The sequence below is a fragment of the Chiloscyllium plagiosum genome, unplaced genomic scaffold (assembly GCF_037043375.1).
Source record: "Chiloscyllium plagiosum isolate Xiang-an unplaced genomic scaffold, Cpla_swu_hap1 HiC_scaffold_36, whole genome shotgun sequence".
Lineage (NCBI taxonomy): Eukaryota > Metazoa > Chordata > Chondrichthyes > Orectolobiformes > Hemiscylliidae > Chiloscyllium > Chiloscyllium plagiosum.
The window spans coordinates 3,343,830-3,366,321 of NW_028270174.1; the positions used below are offsets into that span (position 1 = coordinate 3,343,830).

General features: G+C 43.0%; 1 protein-coding gene across 2 annotated transcripts; it reads left to right on the forward strand.

Annotated features, from left to right (window-relative positions):
* Positions 1 to 2,694: 2,694 nt before the first annotated feature.
* Positions 2,695 to 22,265, forward strand: LOC122539297 (uncharacterized). 2 transcript variants are annotated; one of them, XM_043673992.2, is made up of 11 exons: positions 2,695 to 2,810; positions 8,211 to 8,284; positions 10,888 to 10,923; positions 12,894 to 13,844; positions 14,444 to 14,858; positions 16,115 to 16,236; positions 17,974 to 18,094; positions 18,689 to 18,816; positions 20,032 to 20,180; positions 20,777 to 20,925; positions 21,645 to 22,265. In XM_043673992.2, the coding sequence occupies exons 2-11, from the start codon at positions 8,231 to 8,233 to the stop codon at positions 21,671 to 21,673; spliced, it is 2,154 nt and encodes a 717-aa protein (XP_043529927.2). In that variant the 5' UTR covers positions 2,695 to 2,810; positions 8,211 to 8,230; the 3' UTR covers positions 21,674 to 22,265. The 2 variants fall into 2 exon arrangements, with proteins under 2 accessions (XP_043529927.2, XP_087835993.1); XM_087979867.1 differs by having other exon boundaries at positions 2,753 to 2,805.
* The last annotated feature ends 227 nt before the right edge of the window (positions 22,266 to 22,492 follow it).

Genomic DNA, 22,492 nt, shown 5'->3' on the forward strand with positions numbered 1-22,492 from the left:
CTCCCTCAGCACTGACCCTCTGACAGTGCGGCACTCCCTCAGCACTGACCCTCTGACAGTGCGGCACTCCCTCAGCACTGACCCTCGACAGTGTGGCACTCCCTCAGCTCTGTTCTGGCACTGTTGTCCTTTTTCCAATCCTGGGATTGAAGCTTGACTCTGATGTGATGGTTTTCCTAACTGAGCCACAGATGACATAATGAGCAGACTTCATTCTGGTGAATGTATTTGTATGAACAAGTGAATGGCCTGAGGCAGGGACGTGCCCAAGCCTGAGGTTGCTGTGGAGTGCACTGTGGGGCTGCTGTGTGCTGGGCGGTGATGTGTGTCTGTGGGGCCCAGGCAGGTGTGTGTGCTCCTAATGTACTTATGGCCAACATACCATTAACCTTCACACTCCCTGCCCCAGCTGCACACTTGCTTTCATTGACCAGTGTACAAGGACATTTAGGCCCAATTGTACATCAACGTTGACTCTTTTATCATTACATTACTGTGAGCAGAGGCTAAAAACCTGTCTCTGTGTCACTGACTGGATTAAATGACAGAGATCTGAGTATTTATAAAGCATTCAAGGGACTGGTGTGCCACCAGCTGGGCCCAACATTTATTGCCTGACCCTAGTTGCCCCTTGAGAAGGTGGGGGTGAGCTGCCTTCTGGAACCGCTGCAGTCCATGTGCTGTAGGTAGACCCACAATGCCCTTAGGGAGGGGATTCCAGGATTCTGAGCCAGTGACAGTGAAGGAACGGCGATATGTTTCCAAATCAGGATTTCAAGTCATATATTTTCCCTGAATGTATAAAAAAGAAGACAGGACATAAAGTCACAACAGAAATAAATGAGGGAGAGTAGAAATGAAGACATGAAGGGCAGGTGTTTTTGCAGAGGGTGGTTTGCATGTGGAACGAACTTCCTGAGGAAGTGGTGGAAGCGGGTACAGTGCCAATATTTGAAAGGCATTTGTCTAAGTACATGAGTAAGAAAGGTTTGGAGGGATATGAGCCGGGAGCAGGGGCAGGTGGGACTAGCTTAGTTTGAGATGATGTTTGGTATGGACTGGTTGGACTGAGGGCTCTGTTTCTGTGCTGTATGACTCTATGTTAGACACACTGAGGGCAGTGTCCACCTGGAGACTATGGACAAGGAGTCAAAGAATTAGTCTTCTCTTTCAGGTACTATCAAGTTTAAAGAACAGCACAGCACAGGAACAAGCCCTTTGGCCCACAAAGATTGTGCTAGCACATGATGCCTTTCTAATCTGAAACCTTATACCTCTACATAGTCTGTATCCCTCTCCTCCCTGACTAGTCATATATCTGTAAAGGTGTCTTAAACATCTTGTTATTGTCTCTGCCTCCACCACCTCCTTCAGCAGAGGTTTCCAGACACTTACCACCCTCTGTTTAAAATACTTGCCTCTCACATCTCCTTTAAACCTTACCCCTTTTATCTTAAACCTATGTCCCCCAGGAATTGCCATTCCTTCCCTGGGAAAAAGGTCCTAGACTATCCATTCTATCTCTGCCTCTCATATTTGGGTCACCCTTTATCAGTCTCTGATGTTCATGTGAAAACTAACTTTGTCCAATTTTTCCTTGTAACTTCAAACCAGGCAACATCCTGGTAACTGTTTCTGTACCCTCTCCAAAGCCTCCACATCCTTCTGGTAGTGTTGAGACCAGAACTGTACATCATCTTCCAAATTCGATACAGCTATAACATGTCCTGTCAAGTTTGATCCTCCATGCCCCAACTGATGAAGGCAAACATGCTAAAAGCTTTCTTCCTTATCCACTTGTGTTGTCACTTTCAGGGGACTGTAGGTCTGTCCGCCTAGATTGTGCTCCAGTTATCTGCTCTTCATTTTCACTCCCTCACAGGGTGTGGGTGCTGTAGCTGGGTCATTATATCTTGCCCATTCCTAAATGCCCTTTAAGTGAAATCCTCACTGGACCATTTCTGAGGATAGTTAAGTTTCACACACATTGCTGTGGGACTGGAGTCACACATCAGCTCCCCGAAGGACATTAGTGACCCAGGTGGCTTTTTACGACAATTGACAGTCGGTGTCTTTAGATTAGCTTCTTATTATTCCAGATGTTACTGAATTTAAATTTCACCTTCTGCAATGGTGAGATTTGACCCCCTGTCCCAGGCATTAGACCAGGGCCACTGTATTAATGTCCCAGTGATACTGTCAGATTTTCTCATTACCATAACACTGCACCATTTATGGGTCTATCGAATGTTTAATTCCAACATTGACAATGTACATTTCGGGTGTGGAATGGCTTGAAACACACTCCTGACTTGTTCTCAGTTTTGATGAAGAGTCACTGGATTTGAGACATTAGCTCTGTTTTTCTCTCCCCAGAAGCTGCCAGACCTGAGGAGTTTCTCCAACATTCTTTGCGTTTATTTCGAAATCTCCAGCATCCACCTTTCCTAAGTTCGAAGTCTTTGTGGTTTTGATAAAGCACGAGTTAAGAAATTCTTATGAACCTGTGCACAGTCAGCAAAGATTAACTGAGGGTAAACGATGCCATTCCCCACCTCCCAGTGACTAATGTCTGGAGGGTTAATGGTGGTGGTAACACCTCATTTCATCAGATCCTGGAAGCTGTGATTGGCTGTGACTAGGGCAGGGTCTGAAATCCAGGAGAATAAGTTTCCAGAGGCTGAGCGCTGCTCAGACACTGAGACTGATCTTGCTTCTCCAGCACGGTTTAGTCCATTCACAGCTGAGACAGACTTTGTGCCAGATCCTATTTGACTCCTGTGATCTCTGCATCTTTCTAAAGTGGTGAGGTAATGAGAGAAATATGTTAATCTCCTTCATGTTACGTTTATTCAAGTACAATAACTGAGTTACTGAAATATCAATTTAACAGTTTGAGAAATGTTCACTGATGTTATATCTTTGAAGAAAGAACTGAAAACATTTGTCATCATTTGTAAGAAAAAATTGAACAATAATTGCTTTCAGTATTTAAACTGATCTAAAGTAATTTTTTAAGAGTTTCTTTGCTGTAGTGACTGCCTCAGGAAAAGGATTTTTGTTAGTAATAATGAAAGCTTATTTGTATGAAAACTCGCATTTAAGGTATTTGTAAATATTCCTGAACTTAATTTTTTTGTCAGCTGCCAGAGATTGTTTAAGTTGTGCATCTTTTCACAGGCATTTACATTGTGATATAGAATCTTTGTGGTTGATTGGGAAGCTATACTAAAAGATATAACAGGCGTTAAATGATTAAGATGTGGTTTACAACAAATATACCTGCCTTGGAGGCACAAACTTCCAGCAGATAATGAGATCCAACAGTGGCTAACAAATAAAGTTAAAGAGTGTATTTAAGCAAAGGAAGTGTCTTATAAAGTTGCCCAAATAAAAGTAAGCCTGATAATTGGGAGTAATTTAGAATTTAGCAAAGGAAACCCAAGCAACTGTTTATAAAAATACCAATAGGTTAAAAAGGAAAAGATTAGCAAAGACAAGTATGGGTTAACTATTGCTGGAGATAAGATATAGCAGGGAATAAGGAAATGTCAGATACTCTAAACAAATACTCTGTGCCTTCATAGAGGAAGATACGAGAAAAGTCTTCAGCAATACCAGGAAACAAACAGAGTAGAAAGAATGAGGAACTGAAAGAAATCAGCATTGGTAGAAAAAAAACTTGGGAAGTGAATAGGACGGAAGTTTGATGAAATCCCGATATCCCAAAGAGTTGAATGGGATGCAGTGCAAGCATTGGTGGTCACATTCCAAAATCCTATCAAATCTGAAATGGTAGCTGCAGACTGGAAGATTGCAAATGGAACACCACTATTTAAGAAAGGAGATAAAAAGACAGGGGCAATATTTAACTGTTAGCCTGACCTCAATAGTGGGGAAATACTAGAATATATTATAAAGGATGGAATGATTAGACCCTTCAGAGAATTTTGATAAGATAGGACAGTTAGATTTTTGAAAGGGAGAATGTGTTTGATATCTGTTGAGATTTTTCGATGACTATAACTAGGAGAATTGATAAGGGAGAGCAAGTGAATGTGGTATATTTGGACCTTTAGAAGACTCACTAATCAGGTCCCACCCTGATTAGTGAGCAAGATTAGAGCCTTATGGGATTAGCGATATTATACTGGCATGGACTAGAAATTGGTTAATAGACAGATTACAGGGGATAGGAATTAATTGGTCATTGTCAGGTTGTAACTAATTGATGATTCAGATGTGGGGAACCAAATACTGTATCATGATTTCAATTTTTGCTGGTGACACAATCACAGTTGGGAATGTCAGTTATGAGGAGTTTGCAAAGAGACGACTAGGGAGTTTAGACAGGCTAAAAGAATGGGCGAAAACATGGCCAGCTGGAATATAATGTGAATAAAAGTGAAGTTCTGCACTTTGGAAGGAAAACAGAAATGCATTTTGTACATTTGGGAAGCATTGAAGTCCAAAGATATCAGGGTAGCCCTAAATTCACTGAAAGCTGATACGGTGATTGGTCCTTATTGCCAGAGGAATGGCGGACGTGAGTAAGGAAGTCATGCCGCAATTGTATACACAGGCTTGGTGAGACCGTGCCTGAAATGCTGGGTCTCCTTACCTAAGGGCAGAGGAAGTGCAGCAAACTCTGGTATGCGAGGGTAGGAGGGGATGAGGGGGTGCGGGGGTGAAGGTTACAAAGGAATGTTAATGGCGAAGAAGCAGAGTTTGTGATGGAGATGAAAGACATTGGCTTCAGTCTTCTGAATATACATTACTGGAAGAAATTTCTGTGTTCCCAGGCCGAGGTGTTGGTAAGCAGTCTAACAGATTGGTAACAGTGGAGATGAGATCAGAGGGCAGTGCTGAGGAGGCCACATTTTGGATGATAGATACAGTTGAGAAAGAGAAAAGGGGGCAAGGATAGATGGGTTAAAAGGGGTAATTAATAGCAAGGGCAGGTTGCACAGACCAGGCCTTTACTCCCTCCTTTGAGTATGGAAGTGTAAGGCATGTTATCAGATTAAAATTTCTAAAATGATTAAAGGAATTGATAGGGTATGTAGAGAGAAAGCTCTCTGTTCCTGGGATCCAGGCCAGTGGGCAGACCCTCAAAATCCCAGCCAGTTCATTGGAGGTAATGTCTGGGAGCATTTCTGCACAAAAAGGAGAGTGGAAATCTGGATATTGCTCTCCCCAACCCCACCCCTCCCCAAACCCCTCACCCCCATAAAAGCTGTTGAGGCTGAGGGCAGTTGAAAATGTTAAAATGGAGATTGATCAATTTATTTTGGAATAGGGCTATTGAAGCTTACAGCAATGAGGTGGGGAGATAATCTCAGAGATAGGCCGACTACAAACAACATCAGTGATGGTGAGGAACTTTCAATTTCTTGAAACTTAATCTACTCTTCAAGTTAAACCAGCTTTGAAAGCTTGGGAAAGGTAGTATCATTGGCATGTTTCAGGCAGCAATAGTGTTTTCATCAAATGCACAGCCTCTTGTGGGGTGAGTCAATCCGTGCTCTGTCATCCAGCATCTCCACAATAACTCTCCTCTCTGTCTCTGTCTCTGGCTGTGGTTGATCACTCCCATGAAGGGATGTGACCACAGCATGTGTTGAGTGTCTGCTGTGGTCACACTAGGCTATGTTGATTCACTTAATGACAGTGTAGGGTTAGACACTGTAGGGTGTAGCAATCTCCAGGCTCCTGAAGGTGTGAACAGAATCCTCAAAGTGTCAGCAAACTGTAAAACAATTAGTTCCATCTCCGATTCATTACTTCAGCATGAAAATCAAAAGTTTGAATGACAGAAACCGTAGTTCTGAAGGATGTTTTTGGGCTGTTCGAGTCTGTGTGTTTATGCTCGATTGAGCAGTTGTGTTTAGTTCCACATGCCCTCCTGTAAAGTCTTGATTCTCAAACGTCTCTCCAGTTCCTTTTTTTTAACAGTCAGAAGTCACATGACACCAGGTTATAGTCCAACAGGTTTATTTGAAATCACATGCTTTCAGAGTCCTGCTCTCAGGTGAAGTGACGAAGGAGCAGTGTTCTGAAAGTTTGTGATTTTAAATAAACCTGTTGGACTATAACCTGGTGTCTTGTGATTTTTAACTTGGCCCACCCCTGTCCAACATTAGCACCTCCACAACATGGCTACCTTTTTTTATGGAATTAGCTCCACCTCGTTTGTCGGATGAATCTTGAGAATGAACTTGCTTCTTTTGGGAATTCTACAAACCAACTTGTATTTGGATATAAATATATTGTGACTCCAAACATCTGGGGGAACCAGGCACTGATAAATCCCTTATTCATGACCTTATCACCTCCAGGCCTGACTGCAAAATCCTGCAGATGTTGGAAATCTGAAACAAACACAGGAAGAATGCTGGAGAAACTCAGCAGGTCTGACAGCACCTGTGGGGGTGAGAGGGAGTGGAGAGACATAGATCGATGCAGAGACAGAGTTAATATTTTGAGTACAGTATAACTTCTTCAGGATTAAGGAAGACTCACTGGACTCGAAACATTAACTAGACCTCTCCTTCACTCCCCCTCCCTCACTCCCTCACTCCCTCTCCCTCTACCTCACTCCCTCACTTCCTCTCCCTCTCCCTCACTCTCTCTCCCTCTCTCTCACTCCGTCTCTCTCTCTCTCTCTACCTTTCTCTCTCTCTACCTTTTTCTCTCTCTCTACATTTTTCTCTCTCCCTCTCTCTCTCCCCCGCCTCTCTCTCCCAGCCTCTCTCTCTCCAAATCTCTCTCTGCCCCTCTCTCTCTCTCCCAGCCTCTCTCTCTATCTCTCCCTTTCTCTCTCTATCTCTCCCCCTCTCTCTCTCTGTCTCTCTCTCCCAGCCACTCTCTCTCCCTCTCTCTCCCTCTCTCTCTACCTCTCCCCCTCTCTCTCTATCTTTCTCTCTCTCCCAGCCTCTCTCTCTCTACTCCCCTCCCTCTCTCTGCCTCTCTCTCTCTGTCTCCCCCCCTAAGCCTCTCTCTCCCTCTTTTTCTCTCTCTCTCAATACCTCTCCCTCTCTCAATCTCTCTCTCTCCCCCCACTCTCTCCCAACCTCTCTATCTCTCTCTATCCCTCTCTCTCTTTCTCCATGTCTCTACCTCCCCCTCTCTCTCTCCCTCCCTCTCTCTCTACTCCCCTCCCTCTCTCTGCCTCTCTCTCTCTCTCCCTCCTTCCCTCTCTCTCTCCCTCCCTCTGTCTTTCTCTCCCTCCTTCCCTCTCTCCCTCTCTCTCTCTCTCTCTCCCTCCTTCCCTCCCTCTGTCTCTCTCTCTCCCTCCCCTCTCTCTCTCTCCCTCCCTCTCTCTATCTCCCTCTCTCTCCCTCCCTCCCTCCCTCTCTCTCTCTCTCTCGCCCTCCCCCCACTAATGTTTCTGGTTTGTTTCCATCCTGAATAAACATTAACACATCCTACAACGATGAAGCCCGACTTCACCAAGATTCCAGCCCCCGCTGACATGTTCTGACTCCTGAGAGGCCTCTGTTAAAGTTTTCACCTGAACTTTAACTTCCTTCAGGGTCTCACGCTCCACTGTTCTGTAATGCCATCCACATCCTCCAACCCTTCCATTTCTGTCACTCCCAATTCACCCCCCCCCCACCCCAATCTCTCTATTACTTTCTCTTCTTTAAATACCCTCAGTTTCTTTCACCAATATTTTGTTTACCCCTTTCCCCAAATCCTTGATCTAGTTTTCCCCTCTTTCTAGTTCCCCTTCCTCTCATCATTCTCCCTTCTCATTCTCCTTCCTTATTCTCCACCTCCCCATTTCTCCCTTCCCCTCCATCCCCTACCCTACTCAAAATCTCCTTTCCAATGAGTCTTTTGATGCTACCTCTGTTGGGTATTTTGCCACATTAATCTTTTCCTCTGTAGGAGCTGTATACCAGAGTCTGCACAAACAGAATATAATCAGAAGACTGTGGAGGTCAGGTCATTGAGGATATTTAAGACTGAGATAGATAGATTCTTGAGTATCAATGGGATCAAAGGTTACGGGAAGAAAGCGGGAGAATGGGGTTGAGAAACCTATCAGCCATAATTTAATGGCAGAACAGCCTCGATGGGCTGAATGGCCTAATTTCTGCTCCTATGTCTTATGGTCTAACAACAGGGCAAGTGACTGTTCTGAACCATTGTCCAATTCGCATTTCGCACCGTGATCTCGAATGAACCCAGTTCTTGCTTTCCAGATCCTAATCCGCACTGAAAGATGCAAACTGTGGTTTTGACCTTGTGCCTGGTGGTTGTGGCGTTGGCCATTCCTGTAAGTATCCCCTTTTCAAAATAAGAAGCTGCTCAAAATAAATTAGAAATAATCTGCAAACTTTATTTTGAATGATGTTTGTTGTTCTTGGACAAGGTATAAAGCCGATAACTTTTAACATATTCACTCATGGGACGAGGTATCACTGGCCGGGCCCAGCATTTATTGCCCCGTCCTTAGTTGCCCCTTGAGAAGGTGGGGGTGAGTTACCTTCTTGAACCACTGCAGTCCATGTGCTGTAGGTAGACCCACAATGCCCTTAGGGAGGGCATTATTGCTGAGCAGGTGCTAGTGGATGGCACTGTAGATGACACCTTCCATCACTTTACTGATGATCAAGAGTAGACTGATGAGATGGTAACTGGCTGGTTTGAATTTGTCCTGCTTTTTATGTGCAGGACATACCTGGACAATTATCCACACTGGCAGGAAGGTGACAATGTTGTAACTGTACTGGACGAGCTTGGCGAGGGGAGCAGCAAGTTTCAGAGCACTAGCCTTCAGTACTATTGCTGGAATGTTGTCAGGGCCCATAGCTTTTACAATATCCAACGATTTCTTTATATCCCGTGGCATGATCTGAATTGGCTGAAGACTGGTATCTGTAATGTTGGGGATCACTGGAGGAGGACAAGTTTGATCACTGAAAGTGGAGTCGCAGGTAGATGGAATAGTGAAGAAGGTGTTTGATATGCTTTCCTTTATTGGTCAGAGCATTGAGTATCGGAGTTGGGAGGTCATGTTGCAGCTGTACAGTATGTTAGTTAGGCCACTTTTGGAATACAGCATTCAATTCTGGTTTCCCTGCTATAGGAAGGATGTTGTGAAACTTGAAAGGGTTCAGAAAAGACTTATGGGGATGTTGCCAGGGTTGGAGGATTTGAGTTATAGGGAGAGGCTGAATAGGCTGGGGCTGTTTTCCCTGGAGTGTCGGAGACTTATAGAGGTTTATCATAGAATCCCTACAGGATGGAAACAAGTCCACACCTCTGAAGAGTAACCCACCCAGACCCATTCCTCTACCCTATCACTCTACATTTCCCCCTGACTATTGCATCTACCCTACACATCCCTGAGCACTATGGGCAGTTTTGCATGGCCAACTCACCTGACCTGCACATCTTTGGACTGTGGGAAGAAACCGGAGCACCCAGAGGAAACCCATGCAGACACGGGGAGAACGTGCAAACTCCACATAGACAGTCACCCGAGGCTGGACTTGAACCTGGGATCCTTGGCACTGTGAGGCAGCAGTGCTAACCACTAAGATACCATGCCATCCTAAAATAAAATTATGAGGGTCATAAATAGACAAGTACTTTCCCCTGGGGTGGGGGGAGTCCAAAACTAGAGGGCATAGGTTTAGGGTGAGAGGGGAAAGATATAAAAGAGACCTCAGGGGCACTTTTTTCACACAGAGGGTGGTACGTGTATGGAATGAGCTGCCAGAGGAAGTGGTGGAGGCTGGTACAAATTGCAACATTTGAGAGGCATCTGGAAGGGTAAATGAATAGGAAGGGTTTGGAGGGATATGGGCCGGGTGCTGGCAGGTGGGACTAGATTAATTTAGGATAACTGGTTGGCATGGACAAGTTGGATGAAGGGTCTGTTTCCATGCTGTACATCTCTATGATTCTATCCATTTGGCACTTCAGGCTGAAGATTGCTGCAAATCGTTCAGCCTTATCTTTAGCGCTGATGTGCTGGGCTCCCCCATCACTGAGGATGGGGATATTTGTGGAGCCTCCTCCTCCAGTAAGTTGTTTAATTGTCCATCTCCATTCAGGACTGGATGTGGCAAGACTGCAGAACTTAGATCTGATCCATTGATTGTGGGATTGCTTAACTCTATCACTTACTGCAGATACTGTTTGACATGCAAGTAGTCCTGTTTGGTGGCTTCACCAGGCTGACACCTCACCTTCAGATATGCCTAGTTCTGCCCCTATCATGCCCTCCTGCACTCTCCATGGAACTAGGGTTGATCCCCAGGCTTGATGGTAATGGTGGAGTGGGGGATATGCCAGGCCAAATCAGTCAGCCATTTCAGACAGGAGATTAGAATCTCCCGTATTGCTGTGCGTCTGGAGTCACATGTAGGCTAGAGTGGGTAAGGATGGCAGTTTCCTTCCCAGTAAGGACACTAGTGAACCAGATGGGTTTTTACAACAATCGACAATGGATTGATGGTCACCATTGGACATTTAATTGCAGAGTTTGGTTTGAAAATGCTCACTTATGTCAGGATTTGGAATTGGTTGTAATATAAGGGCAAGGGGAGAATTTGTTTTAAGCACAAACCTGTCCATTTTATACAACGTTTTCTATGGAACAGGAAGGAGGCCCACACACGGGGGGAATGATGGTTATTGAGTGGGTGGGGGGGGGGGGGGGGATTCTCAGTGAGGGAACTGACCAACATCAAATAGAACAGGGAGAGTCCTGAAGGCACTTGGCAATGGGAGACTCTTCCCCAAACTCCCAAAGGCAACTCCTCAGGTAAACCTGAAAATAAGAGAATGCTACTCTGTGACAGAGACAATCGGATCATTGCATTGTACAATTCACAATGTCACCAACTATTCTTCTTTTCATTTGTACAGGTTCGGAAAACCAGAGATGCATCGACAAGTATGGAGGTAATCACTCATGGTCCATTATTCTTACAATATGACTCCTTTCATAATGTGCTCTCCATTAAGTGTATAAAGTTGCATAAATGTGTTAGGGTGCTTCTCAGAGACAAAGGAACACGTGTGGTGACAAACAATGGGTGAGTAGGATGATTGACCTAAGGCATGGCCAAAGTGCAGGTACTAGAAGATGGAAAGGTGCTGGAGGAGGATGATGCTTCAGGAGGGGGTACCATGACCCGTGGTGTAGGCAGCTTGAGGCAGTGGCAGAGTATGGAGAGGGAAAAAGACAATAAGCTCATGTCAGACAGAGAGGTACGAGGATGCTGGGGCTGGGTGTGGTTTAAAGGCTGGGGGAGCTTTCAGAGATCAGGAGAGTTGAGGTTATGGAAAGGTGTAAACCACAGGATGAGAATTTTAAATTAAATATTGGACGCATGGGGCACAATGGGTGACAGGAACTTGGTTCAATGCAGGCAACAGAGCTTTGGATAAACTGACATTCAGAGGGATTAAAAATCTGTTTGTCTCAGCCTTGAACATAATGACCCAGCCTCGAGAACCCTCTGTGGTAAAGAATTCCACAGATACACTCCCCTCTGAGAGAAGACATTCCTCCTCATCTCTATCTGAAGTGGACCATCTTATTATGAAATACACCATCTGGTCTGGCATTCTCCCACTAGGGGAAATAACCTCTCCACATCTCCACTGTCAAACCCTGAAGAATCTTGTACATTTAGTTCTTTTCTCTAATCAATTTAGCCTGAGGGTCCTTTGGGCAGGTACTGTCAAAATAGCTCTGATGGCGGGTATCAGATTGCAAACAGAGATAGCAATATAATAGACTGGGGTTGTTGTGGTGCAGTGGTAGTGTCTCGATATCTCTCTGAACAGATTGATTAGGGGAAAAAAAACGATAATAGGTTGGACCTTGCTGTTAATGATGTGCTGATGACTGAGGCCATTATTAATGTACAAATCAGCTGAGATTTCCAGATATGTAGCCATACACAATGATGTTGATTTTAGTGACACCATTGTATTGGTTTGGGACAGACACTATTTCTTCAGTTACCTCTGTGTTACTCCTCAGAACTTTCCGGATTTGAACATTTATTGCATAACACTGATGACAAAATGTCCTCCAATCACATAAATAGCTTTTTATAATATGATAATTCTTAATACAATCAATTCCCCAGAAGGGAACAAATTAATGAAGGCAAAATACTGCAGGGGCTGGGAATCTGAAACAAAGAGAATTAATGTTGCACGTCTGGTATGAATTTCTGAGAAGTCATATTGGACTCAGAACATTAACTCTGTTTCTCTCTCCACAGATGCTGCGAGACCTGCTGAGTTTCTCCAGCATTTTGTGTGTTTGTTTAAAGGAACAAGTTATCATTCCTACACTCCACAAAGTGTTGCTAGACAATTAAAAGTGAACATTTTAAATTGTCTAATATTCTTGGTTCTTTTTGTTTCCATGTTTCTTTTCTCTCCTTCTTAATAGCACTTCTCTCTCTCTCTCTCTCTCTCTATTTCTTTACTGAACCTGATTTGATTCTAATCCATCTGTTTTTTTTTGTCTCTATTATTCCTTGGTTTCTTTCGCAATCCTTAAATATCAGGAGATACACTGTTGCTTCCTGATGCACTGTAACCCTCACCTTGTCATTATTAGCTCACATTTGCAAATGGTCAGGATGTAAGGAACTTTCACACCAAAGGACGCACAAAAATGTTGAACTAATGAGAGACAACATTTGATGGATTAGTGCAACAAGGCCTGGGTTATCGCTGTCTGTTTGATTTAGTCTCTGTGAAGCACTTACAAAGTTTTCTCAAAATAAAAGGATTATGAAAGTGTGCTAATTGTTCCTTGAACATAGACTAAGCCTTTTGTAGAAACAGACTTTACTGAAAAGCATTGAACATTTTGTTAATGTGTCTTTATTCTGTAATTACAACAGAATATGAACTTCAATCAACTAAATCCACTTGGAAGCCCTTTTCAGTACAGAAATCTTGGTCCCTATGGTACAAGACGCAATTTTATCAACCACTTCTTTAACAAAAGGTTTCCACATTACAACAACCGTAACTGGGGATTTCCTTTCAACAACTTTAACTGGCGACAAAACAGCGGTGGATATTACCCTGGCCAGCAATTTCCCTTCCAAAATCCTAACCAGCAATTTCCTTTCCAACATCCTAACCAGCAATTTCCATCCTACAATCCTAACCAACGATATTACTGGAATGCCCAAAACCCTGGCCAATTTCCTTATTATCAAAATGTCTTCCCTGCTTATCCAGTGTGGAGAGAAAACGTTTTGGGAGTAAATGCTGCACAAATGGATGCTGAAAGCATGAGTGCTGAGGACCCGGTCAGTATGGAAGATACTCAGGTGACCATGCCCTTTGGAAATGTGCCTTTTGAACCTGTCATGCCAGGTAATGGAGATCCCTTTTTACCAGGTAATGGAGATCCCTTTTTACCAGGTAATGGAGATGCCTTTTTACCAGGTAATGGAGATCCCTTTCTACCAGGTTATGACGATCCCTTTTTGCCAGATAATGAGGACTCCTTTCTACCAGGTAATGAGGGACCTTTTACACCAAGTGTTGATCCCAATGCTGTGGATGTTGGGGGTGAACAGGAATCGGAGACTGATGTTTCGAATCCAGAGCAACCTGTTCTCCCATACACTGACTCTGTGCAAGGAGGGGACCCATTGGGCTCAAACGTTGAAGATGATTCTGTGATCAGTGAGAGCCACAAGGGGCTGAACCAACAAAACACAATCTCTGAGCACGGATTGGACATGAACCGTGATGGAAACATGAATAATGAACAATTTGCCAATCAGCAAATGTCAAATGGAAATTTGGACGAAGATGATCAAACTGAACAGGATGAGGTATTTTTGATTTTTTTCTCAATTTACAGGCAGACAGTTGAACAGATTAATCAATTAATGATATGATTAAGAAGGAGCTGAATTTCCTTGAACTCCTCACCTGGTAACACTATACTATAGTCCGGTGAGGATCCATTCTGATTCACAGTTTGGTGCCCATCACATTTAGGTTGAGATGTAAAGCAGTCTTCATTGTTGATTATTTCTGACCCAGAGGCTGCAAACTATAAATGGTTAGAAATCTCTGCAATAAGAATTAATCTCCAAATGCCTCATGCTCTGTTGACAGCAATCAGATGAGGGACCATTAAAGATACAAAACCTTACCTTTGCAGCAGAGTAACAGAACGCACATTAATTAGCAAATTGTTTCCATTTCCATTCTCAGCTGGATGTCCATGCAGGAACTTATCCAATCTCTAGATTCTGGAGTTTTTTACATTTGCAAATAACAAGAACAAGAATACAATGTGTAAACTTCCAATTTAAAAATTCCTGTTTTTTTTTTAAGAAAGCTGTTAATATGACCAAGACAAAACCTGTTTCATGTTGTTCACTTCCTTTCTGCAACCTGATGGAAATTTCCTTCTCATTTGCAGACCCAGAATCTTGCTACCAACACAATGGACATGAACCCACTACCCTTTTCAAATGATAACGATGATGATGATATAGAATCCAATCTCAACATTGCAGAAGCCAATGACAATGAACTGGATTCCCAGGAACAGGATACCACTCAGTCCCGTGAAGAGAATCTCAATGAGTTCAATCTACCGGCTTCAAATGATGATGGAGTCTCTGATTCTGAGGATAATGACATCATTAATCCCTTTGTTAATAGTGGTGCTGATATCAATCAAGCAAACACCATAGATTCCAATCTCCATGACGATGAAATTAATGGAAATAATTTCAGTGACAACAATGGACCTAACATCAATCAGGTTGGGAATGATGATGGAGTGGGTGAAGATGACGGCAGTGTCACCAATAACATACAAAATGAAGTCAGTAAGTATCACGTCAGGCTAAATTTATTGGTAATAACTTATTTGAGTGTTAATTGTTTTTTGTACCTTTACACTGAACTGGAAGGGCTTTACTGTACATCTCTATGACTCTATATCTCTATGGTATTGTTTACACCTCTGATCCAGGAGATGCAAGTTCCAGTCCCACTGCTGGACAGATGTGTCATAATATCTCTGAGCAGATTGATTAGAAAATATCAAGATTCAAACTAGCTCTTATTCTCAAAGTTTCATGAACACTAATCCCCAACAGCATCAGAATATTCTGACAGTGGTCAGAGGTGGTTGTGTGTTCAGTCTCAGAGCTAAGCCATGTTCAAGACAAGCCACATGACGGTTGAGGTTCCTAGTGAACCTGGGAACATTACTGTTAACTTATGTTTTACCTGCTTGTAATTCCTCAAACATTGCAAAATCTCTCCACCAACTCATCCTCCTCAAGAACACAGGTTTATGCTGGAATAGGAACACAGCAATAGGAATAGGCTATTCAGCCCCTCTAGCCAGTTCCACCATTCAATGAGATTGCGGCTTTTCTGTCATCTAACTCCATATACCTGTCTTTGGCTCAATACCTTTGTTTAACAAAAATGTATCCCTCTCAGATTTAAAATTAACAACTGATTTAATTTTGTGGAAGAGAGTTCTGAACTTCTACCAGCCTTTGTGTTTAGAAGTGTTTCCTGTGCAATCCAATTCTGGAATAATCAGGATGTGAGGAATACCAACTCCCTCCTGAGGTAAGGTGCTGAAGGACAGATCCTTCCTGAGGTAAGGTGCTGAGGGACAGATCCTTCCTGAGGTAAGGTGCTGAGGGACAGATCCTTCCTGAGATAAGGTGCTGAAGGACAGATCCCTCCTGAGGTAAGGTGCTGAGGGACAGATCCTTCCTGAGATAAGGTGCTGAAGGACAGATCCCTCCTGAGGTAAGGTGCTGAGGGACAACTCCCTCCTGAGGTAAGGTGCTGAGGGACAGATCCTTCCTGAGGTAAGGTGCTGAGGGACATCTCCCTTTTGTGGTAGTGACTAACATTAAGGGAGGACAGGTGTCAATATACAGGTTGTAAATGTTTATGTTAACTTACACTAACTGGTGAGGTTTGAAAATAAAGTTGTTCCCAAATCGTGGAAAGAATGCAGTGTACAACTGAATGTCTGCCTGATTGTTGCATTCTCACATTCACTAAGAATGAGAACCTGATTGAGCTGATAAGTCCTTATTGTGTCCTGTTTCAGATTCCTGTAAAAACATGCACTGTCGACACGGGAGGGTCTGTAAGATCAATGAGATTGGAAACCCTACTTGCGTTTGCCAGGCTGTGACAAGCTGCCCTGTAAACACTCCTGAATTAGCACAAGTAAGGATACTTACTCATTCTCAACATCATCCAAAAACAGTAGCAAGGATACAGAAGGAGTTCAAACTGTCATCATTGCTGTTGTTGGTTCCTTGGCCCCATGGTTTGCCCAGGTGATTGAGCAGGGTGACACTGGAAGGCGATAGAGCACACCAGGAACAGTATAGTTTCAGAAAGAAACACAGGATCATGGTCGTTTCTGAACCAATCCAGCATCCACTTCAAGAGAAGACTTTGACAAGTTAGAATATGAAGGAATGGAAAATAACCACAGAAAATTGAGAAATATTTGTTGAAATAAAGTTTACAATTTTACATCGAACATTACATACAGAAGGAGGCGCTGTTCAACAAACTATATTATTAGTTACAATCTGCTTCCATTTTTCCCATGGCCCTGTTTTATTTTCTTTTAAATATTTATTTGATTCCCTTTCAAAAGTTTTTAAAACTGCTGTTTCAAACAGTTCCATAAAAACATTTAATTTCCCTCTGACTTTTCTGTCCTCGCGTCCCTCAGGTTTTGATCTTCGTGTCAGTGAGAGCAGTTTCTCTACATTTATCAGACCTCTAGGATTTTAAAGCCCTCTGTTACCTCTATCAGCTGCAACCTTGTCTTCCCTAAAGGAAGCTCCTCCAGTCTCTCCACATCACTGAAGTCCCTCACCCCTAAAAACACCCTTGTGAATCTTTTCTGCAGCCTCTCCAATGTCTTCATATCCTTCCTAAAGTGCTCAGAGCTGGAAGGAAGCTTCTGGTTGAAGTCAAACTGGTGTTGTGTACGAATTCAGAATAAACTCCTTGCTTTGTTGGTCAAAGTGCTGATGAATAAAGCCCAGGATTCTCCGTACTTCTTGTACACTCTCACCCCATTCCGCCACCTTCAGTGATTTATGTACAGGTTCCCCACCCAGTTCAGTTTGCCCTTTAAAATTGTGCCCTTTAGTTTCATTTTGTCTCTCCATGGTCTCCTTAACAAAATGAATCACTCCTCAATTCTCTTCACTAAAACTGCATCTCCGCTTGGCTGCTCAATCCTCAATCTATGTTCTTTGGGAAATTCTACACTATTCCCCCTACACTTTCCAGTCGTTCCATGTCCTGGTCCATCCACAGGTTTTGAAACTATGTCCTGGACTCTGAGGCCTAGCTCATTAATGTGCCCACACTACCTTATCTTTACAGGCAGCTGGTAGTTCAGTTCCAGTTTTGCTGCTTATCCTTGACTCTGATTTATCTGGGTCAGACCCATTTATCTCTTGAAGTTGACTTTCCTCCAGATCATTATTCTTCCTCTGGATTTCTCTGTCTTTTGTTCTGAAGTGAACCTAACCTTCGCCTGCAATGATCACTGTCCCTACTCCTTCTCTCACTTCATTTATCGGCCACCTCATGTTCAAGAATCCTCTCTAGCACAACTTTCTTTCCCAGGGCAGCTGCTGCAGAAATTCCTTCCCTACATTCCCTGGGAACTCTTGCCCCTCTCTGCTGGGTACACCACAACTATCCAGGTCTATACTTGGATAATTAAAGTCCCTCCCTCCCTGCAATTAATTTATCAATCCGGCAATAAATCACCATCATCACCATCAGAAAAACAGCAAGTTTTGGTAGGTCTGGAAGTATCCGTGGGGAGAGAACCAGAGTGAATGTTTAGGTCCATGACTTCTCATTGCTGATGTAATTGGATTGCTTTAAGATATTGCATCTAGTTTAATTGTCTGGTTTGATCTGTAGGTGTGTGGCACGAACAACATGACGTACAGAAGCCCTTGTGAATTCTTTGCTTCTAAATGTCTTCTTGAAGAAACCGAGGAAGAACATAACATCCACCTGGACTACATGGGACCCTGCAAATGTAGGTTTTAATTGTTTGCAAAGTAAATAAAATCCATCACTATTGACCATCGCTATACAATGGTGACCCATGGATTGTCCTATTCTGATTCTTCCATATTTAGAAAAATATATTTGCAATGTTATTAATAATGCATGAGTTACATCACAGCAAGTCTTGTGGTACAGTGGGTAGTGTCCCTGTCTCTGAGCTAGAACTCAGTGTTTGACTCCCACCTTGGAACTGTGAAAGCAACATCACTGGAAACAATTAGATGGTTAGCTTGTTGAGTGAAAATTCGTTGGATTTCCTACATTACAACAGTGAGCACACTATATAAATGCAAATCTTTCTTTTATGTTCAACTGATAAAGCTCACAGCTTTTGTAGGTAGCTGAAACAGGAACCTGCAAGATACATCCAAACATGAATCAGACAGACCTGTTCGCATCTGCACCATTGAACAGCAGACTGAGGATTGAATTGATCCAATTTATTTGCAAAGATATTAATTAGCTAACGCAGGATGGGGCAGTATCACTGGGGAGGTTTGTTTTGCATTGTGTGTGAAACAGAAAAGAGAACTGAAATTTGATTTTGTTTGGTCCTGTTCAGACATCGCTCCATGCGTGGACAATGAACTGAATGAGTTCCCTCTACGTTTACGCGATTGGTTGAAAAACATTCTGATCCACGTGTATGAACAATCCCCTGGCCTCCTGTCTCAGAAAGAGAGAACAGCTGTAAGGGAATTTCCGTATCCTTCCAACAACAATGCAGCATTTTTCTATGCACTGAACACTAATATGGAAACTGTTGTCTACTGTTACAATCTAGAATGCACAATCTAGAATGCATTGTCTTAAGCAAAATTAGTGGCAATTTTTAAAAATGACTTGGTTAAAATTTTGCCGGGGATAGATTTATGGACTTCTGGTGAAGAAGGGAGGTGAGGGAACTAATTGGGAAGATCTTTCAAAGAGTTGCCATAGAGAGGATGGCTTGAATGGCCTCCATCTGCATTATCATTATTAAAGGATCATTCGAGCACCAGGAGCAATTGGGTAATGATTTGGTAAAATACAATCCCCAATTATGTTCAGCTCCGTGAGAAAAGTTAAATACTTTTCTCCTGGTTTTGGTCATCCCTTCAAACTCTTGACCAAATCAGCTTTCTACTTGGCAGTGGGCTGGAATATCCAGGAAGTGCAGACTGTCCGCTGTGGGAATGAGACCCTGGAATAATGTAACTCCATTTGGGTACTTTCTATCTGGAAGGGATGCTGTCATGGACAAGGGCAGGAGCAGTCTGTTTGGTTCAGGTCCATGCTGGGGAAATGATGACTCTGGGTGGGATGATGAGGAGTTATCCTCCTGAGCTCATCCTGACTGTGGGTCAGTCCCCTAACAGCCCTATTCCATTGACACCCCAACCAGACAGCTGCTCTCCCCCCCCCACCACTGTACTGGCTTGTCACAACTCTGTGTCCCTCGCTGGTTATCAGGCAGTCAATGCGGCTAGTGTCGTGGTAATATTGTTTGGTTAGTAACCCGGTAAGACCAGCCTAAAGCTCTGGGGACAATTGAGTTCAAATCCTGCCATGGCAGCAGGTAGAAATTAATAAAACCTGAAAGTGAAAACTTGCCTCACTGATGATGACCATGAAACCACCATTAATTCTCATCAAAGCCTGTTCGCTGGTGTCCTTCAGAGAAGGGAATCTGCCAGCCTCCATGTGACTCCTGGTCCAGGGCAATGTAGTTGCTGTCTGTAATAGCAGCTGAAGTCTGGTTTTGTAATATTCAATCTTTTACCAACCCCGGGAATTCAGGCACTGAGCCCCAGCACACACTGTCAGAGGAGCCCTTCTGATCCAAACCCCCTTCATGGCTGATTGTGATGTGGAATGCCCTGCAGTAACAAAACTGGACAATCATATCCATACGTCTTTTCCTAGATCCAGGAAATCTATGATGATGAGCAACGTCTTCAACCTGGAGATTACTCTCTTGCCGAGCTCTCTGATGACTTCAATCAGAATTACCATATGTACATCTACCCAGTTCACTGGCAGTTCCAGCAGTTAGACCAGCATCCCATTGATGGGTAAAGTTGGATTCACCTTCTATGACAGTTTTTTTAAACTTTCAAATCAATGAATCTAATGTGATAATACTCATTTAATTAAGGCAAAGGACCTGGAGTGTAGCTGGGTATGTTGTCTCTGTATCAAGATCCATCTGTCTTTTACAATTACAGCTTATTGGAAGGAAGGCTTCCTTTAACCTGACCTTCCTTAGATTTATAACAAACACAGTGAGTGCAGAGAGAAACAGAGTTACCATTTTGAGTCTGGTCAAATTTCCAGCATCCGCAGTATTTTGCTTGCCTTGGAGATCTAGATGATATCTATAGAAGCCATTCCTGATGAAGGGCTTATGCTCCTCAGAGGCTGCCTGACCTGCTGTGCTTTTCCAGCACCACACTCTCAACTCTGATCTCCAGCATCTCTAGGCCTCATTTTCTATTTGGAGATGTAGCCAACTTGTCCATCATGAAAACTCAGTTTATTCAAATGTTCATCTTTCTTGAAAGCTATGACTGTTAGATAGTGACAAATGTCAAACCACAGTTGAGCACAGTTCCCCATTTAGCCAATCAAAATGGAAGCTGACAAAACAGTTAATGCCTTTGTCTTTCAGCGTCCTTTCCCACTCAGAACTGGCACCTCTCCGGACCACATTAATTCCCTTGGAACACTGCACAGCAGACTTCTTCAAAGGCTGTGACCTCGACAAAGACAGAGGCATCTCTCTGAGAGAATGGGGCACGTGCTTTGGCATCAAAGAAGGTGGGGGCATTTATCGGGTAAACCGAGGTTTATAAGTGGGGACAGGATGGTAGGCCACAAGCAGAAGTCATTAGGGAAAGATGTTCAGAGTGAGTTTGTGTTGTATGTGTTTCTGTGTGTATCAGTATGTGTGTGTGTGTATGTGTGTATGTGAGTTTACATGTGTGTGTCTGTGCAAGAGTGTGTGAGTCTCTGTATGTTGCAGGGGGGGGGGGGGGAATGGCCTCAGTGGGTGTGGACTGAGCTGAGGTTGTTGGAGAGGTTAAGGTTGGGGTGCTGATAGATGGAAATGAATTAGAAAACCGTATAATTTAGTGGAGGGGGTCGTGGGTGTGGGAGTTATTGGGAAGTTGTAGAAATTTAAAAGGAATACAGAGAGGCTATAAGGGGATTTGAACATGAGGATAAATAGATGAGACACAAAGGGACAAGCAAGATGTATGGATTGGATCGGACATAGACTGTGGAGTTTGGGCAAACTGAAACTCACAGAGGTTGAAGAATGGGAAGTTATTGAGGAGAGCATTGGAATAGTCAATGAATCGGTGACAAAGCCATCGAGGAGGACCCCAGCAGCTGAAAGATCATTGCTGCCAACGTCTACTCGAGATGAGATTGGGTGGATTCACAGTTGGAAGATTCGCTCAGGGTGATAGGAATAGAATTGAAAGAAACCAGTGGAACCACTTATTGAAAGTTGACTATTCTTTCTGTTACAGAGGATATTAATCCCAACTTTATCTTCTAAGATGCTGACTAGCTGCACTCAGGAGGGTTTTGGACATCTGACAGTCTTTGATCTATCTAGATGCTACCGATGGACAGTTAATATCACCTTCATCACTGGAAATATTCAAACAAAAACATCCCTTTTTTTTGAAATTTCGATAAGTTCATTTCATTTGGGGGCATGAGACTTTCTGGTATTATATAGAATAGGTAATTACAAAATACTGACCAATCCTCAAGGACCTTTGTGAATTTCTCAGGTTGGTTGAACATCTGGAAGAATTGTAGCAGTAACTATTATTAACATCAGTAACTATTATTCACATCACTATTATTAACATCATTAGCTGGTAAATATCAGGGCACTTTGGTTTGGTGTAGCATCCATACAGGGTCATCAAAGACATGGGTATCCCTATTAGAGGGCACTACCACAGTATCCATCTCGACAAATTTTTATATGAATATAATTGTAGATGTATGTGAGCATTTTAAAAAGTTGTTTCTGTAATGAATGGAACTTGATTTGATTTGTGTAGATTGCTTGTGTCTGCTCTTGTTAAGCCTATTTGATAAACTCTACTTACTTCCAATAAAATGCTTTGGACAAACATCTTTCTCAGGAGTGATTGAATTGTTTGGATATGGCTCCATTGGGAATGTTGTAAAGATCCCAGACTTCACACAAGGGAAGTTTACGTAACAGAATCCCAGATGGTGTGGTCTTCGGACTCTCAAAATAATTCAGAGTGTAAATACACTGGTCCATGGCTTTGCTGGATTGTCCAGAATCACCAATTTAATTGATTTGTGCTAATTTAGATGTTCTCAAACAAGA

Coding starts and splice junctions, on each gene's coding strand:
- LOC122539297 (XM_043673992.2), top strand. CDS start 8,231: ATGCAAACTGTGGTTTTGACCTTGTGCCTGGTGGTTGTGGCGTTGGCC. Junction 13,845..14,443: donor ATCAAACTGAACAGGATGAG/GTATTTTTGATT, acceptor TCTCATTTGCAG/ACCCAGAATCTTGCTACCAA. Junction 20,926..21,644: donor GTGCTTTGGCATCAAAGAAG/GTGGGGGCATTT, acceptor TTTCTGTTACAG/AGGATATTAATCCCAACTTT.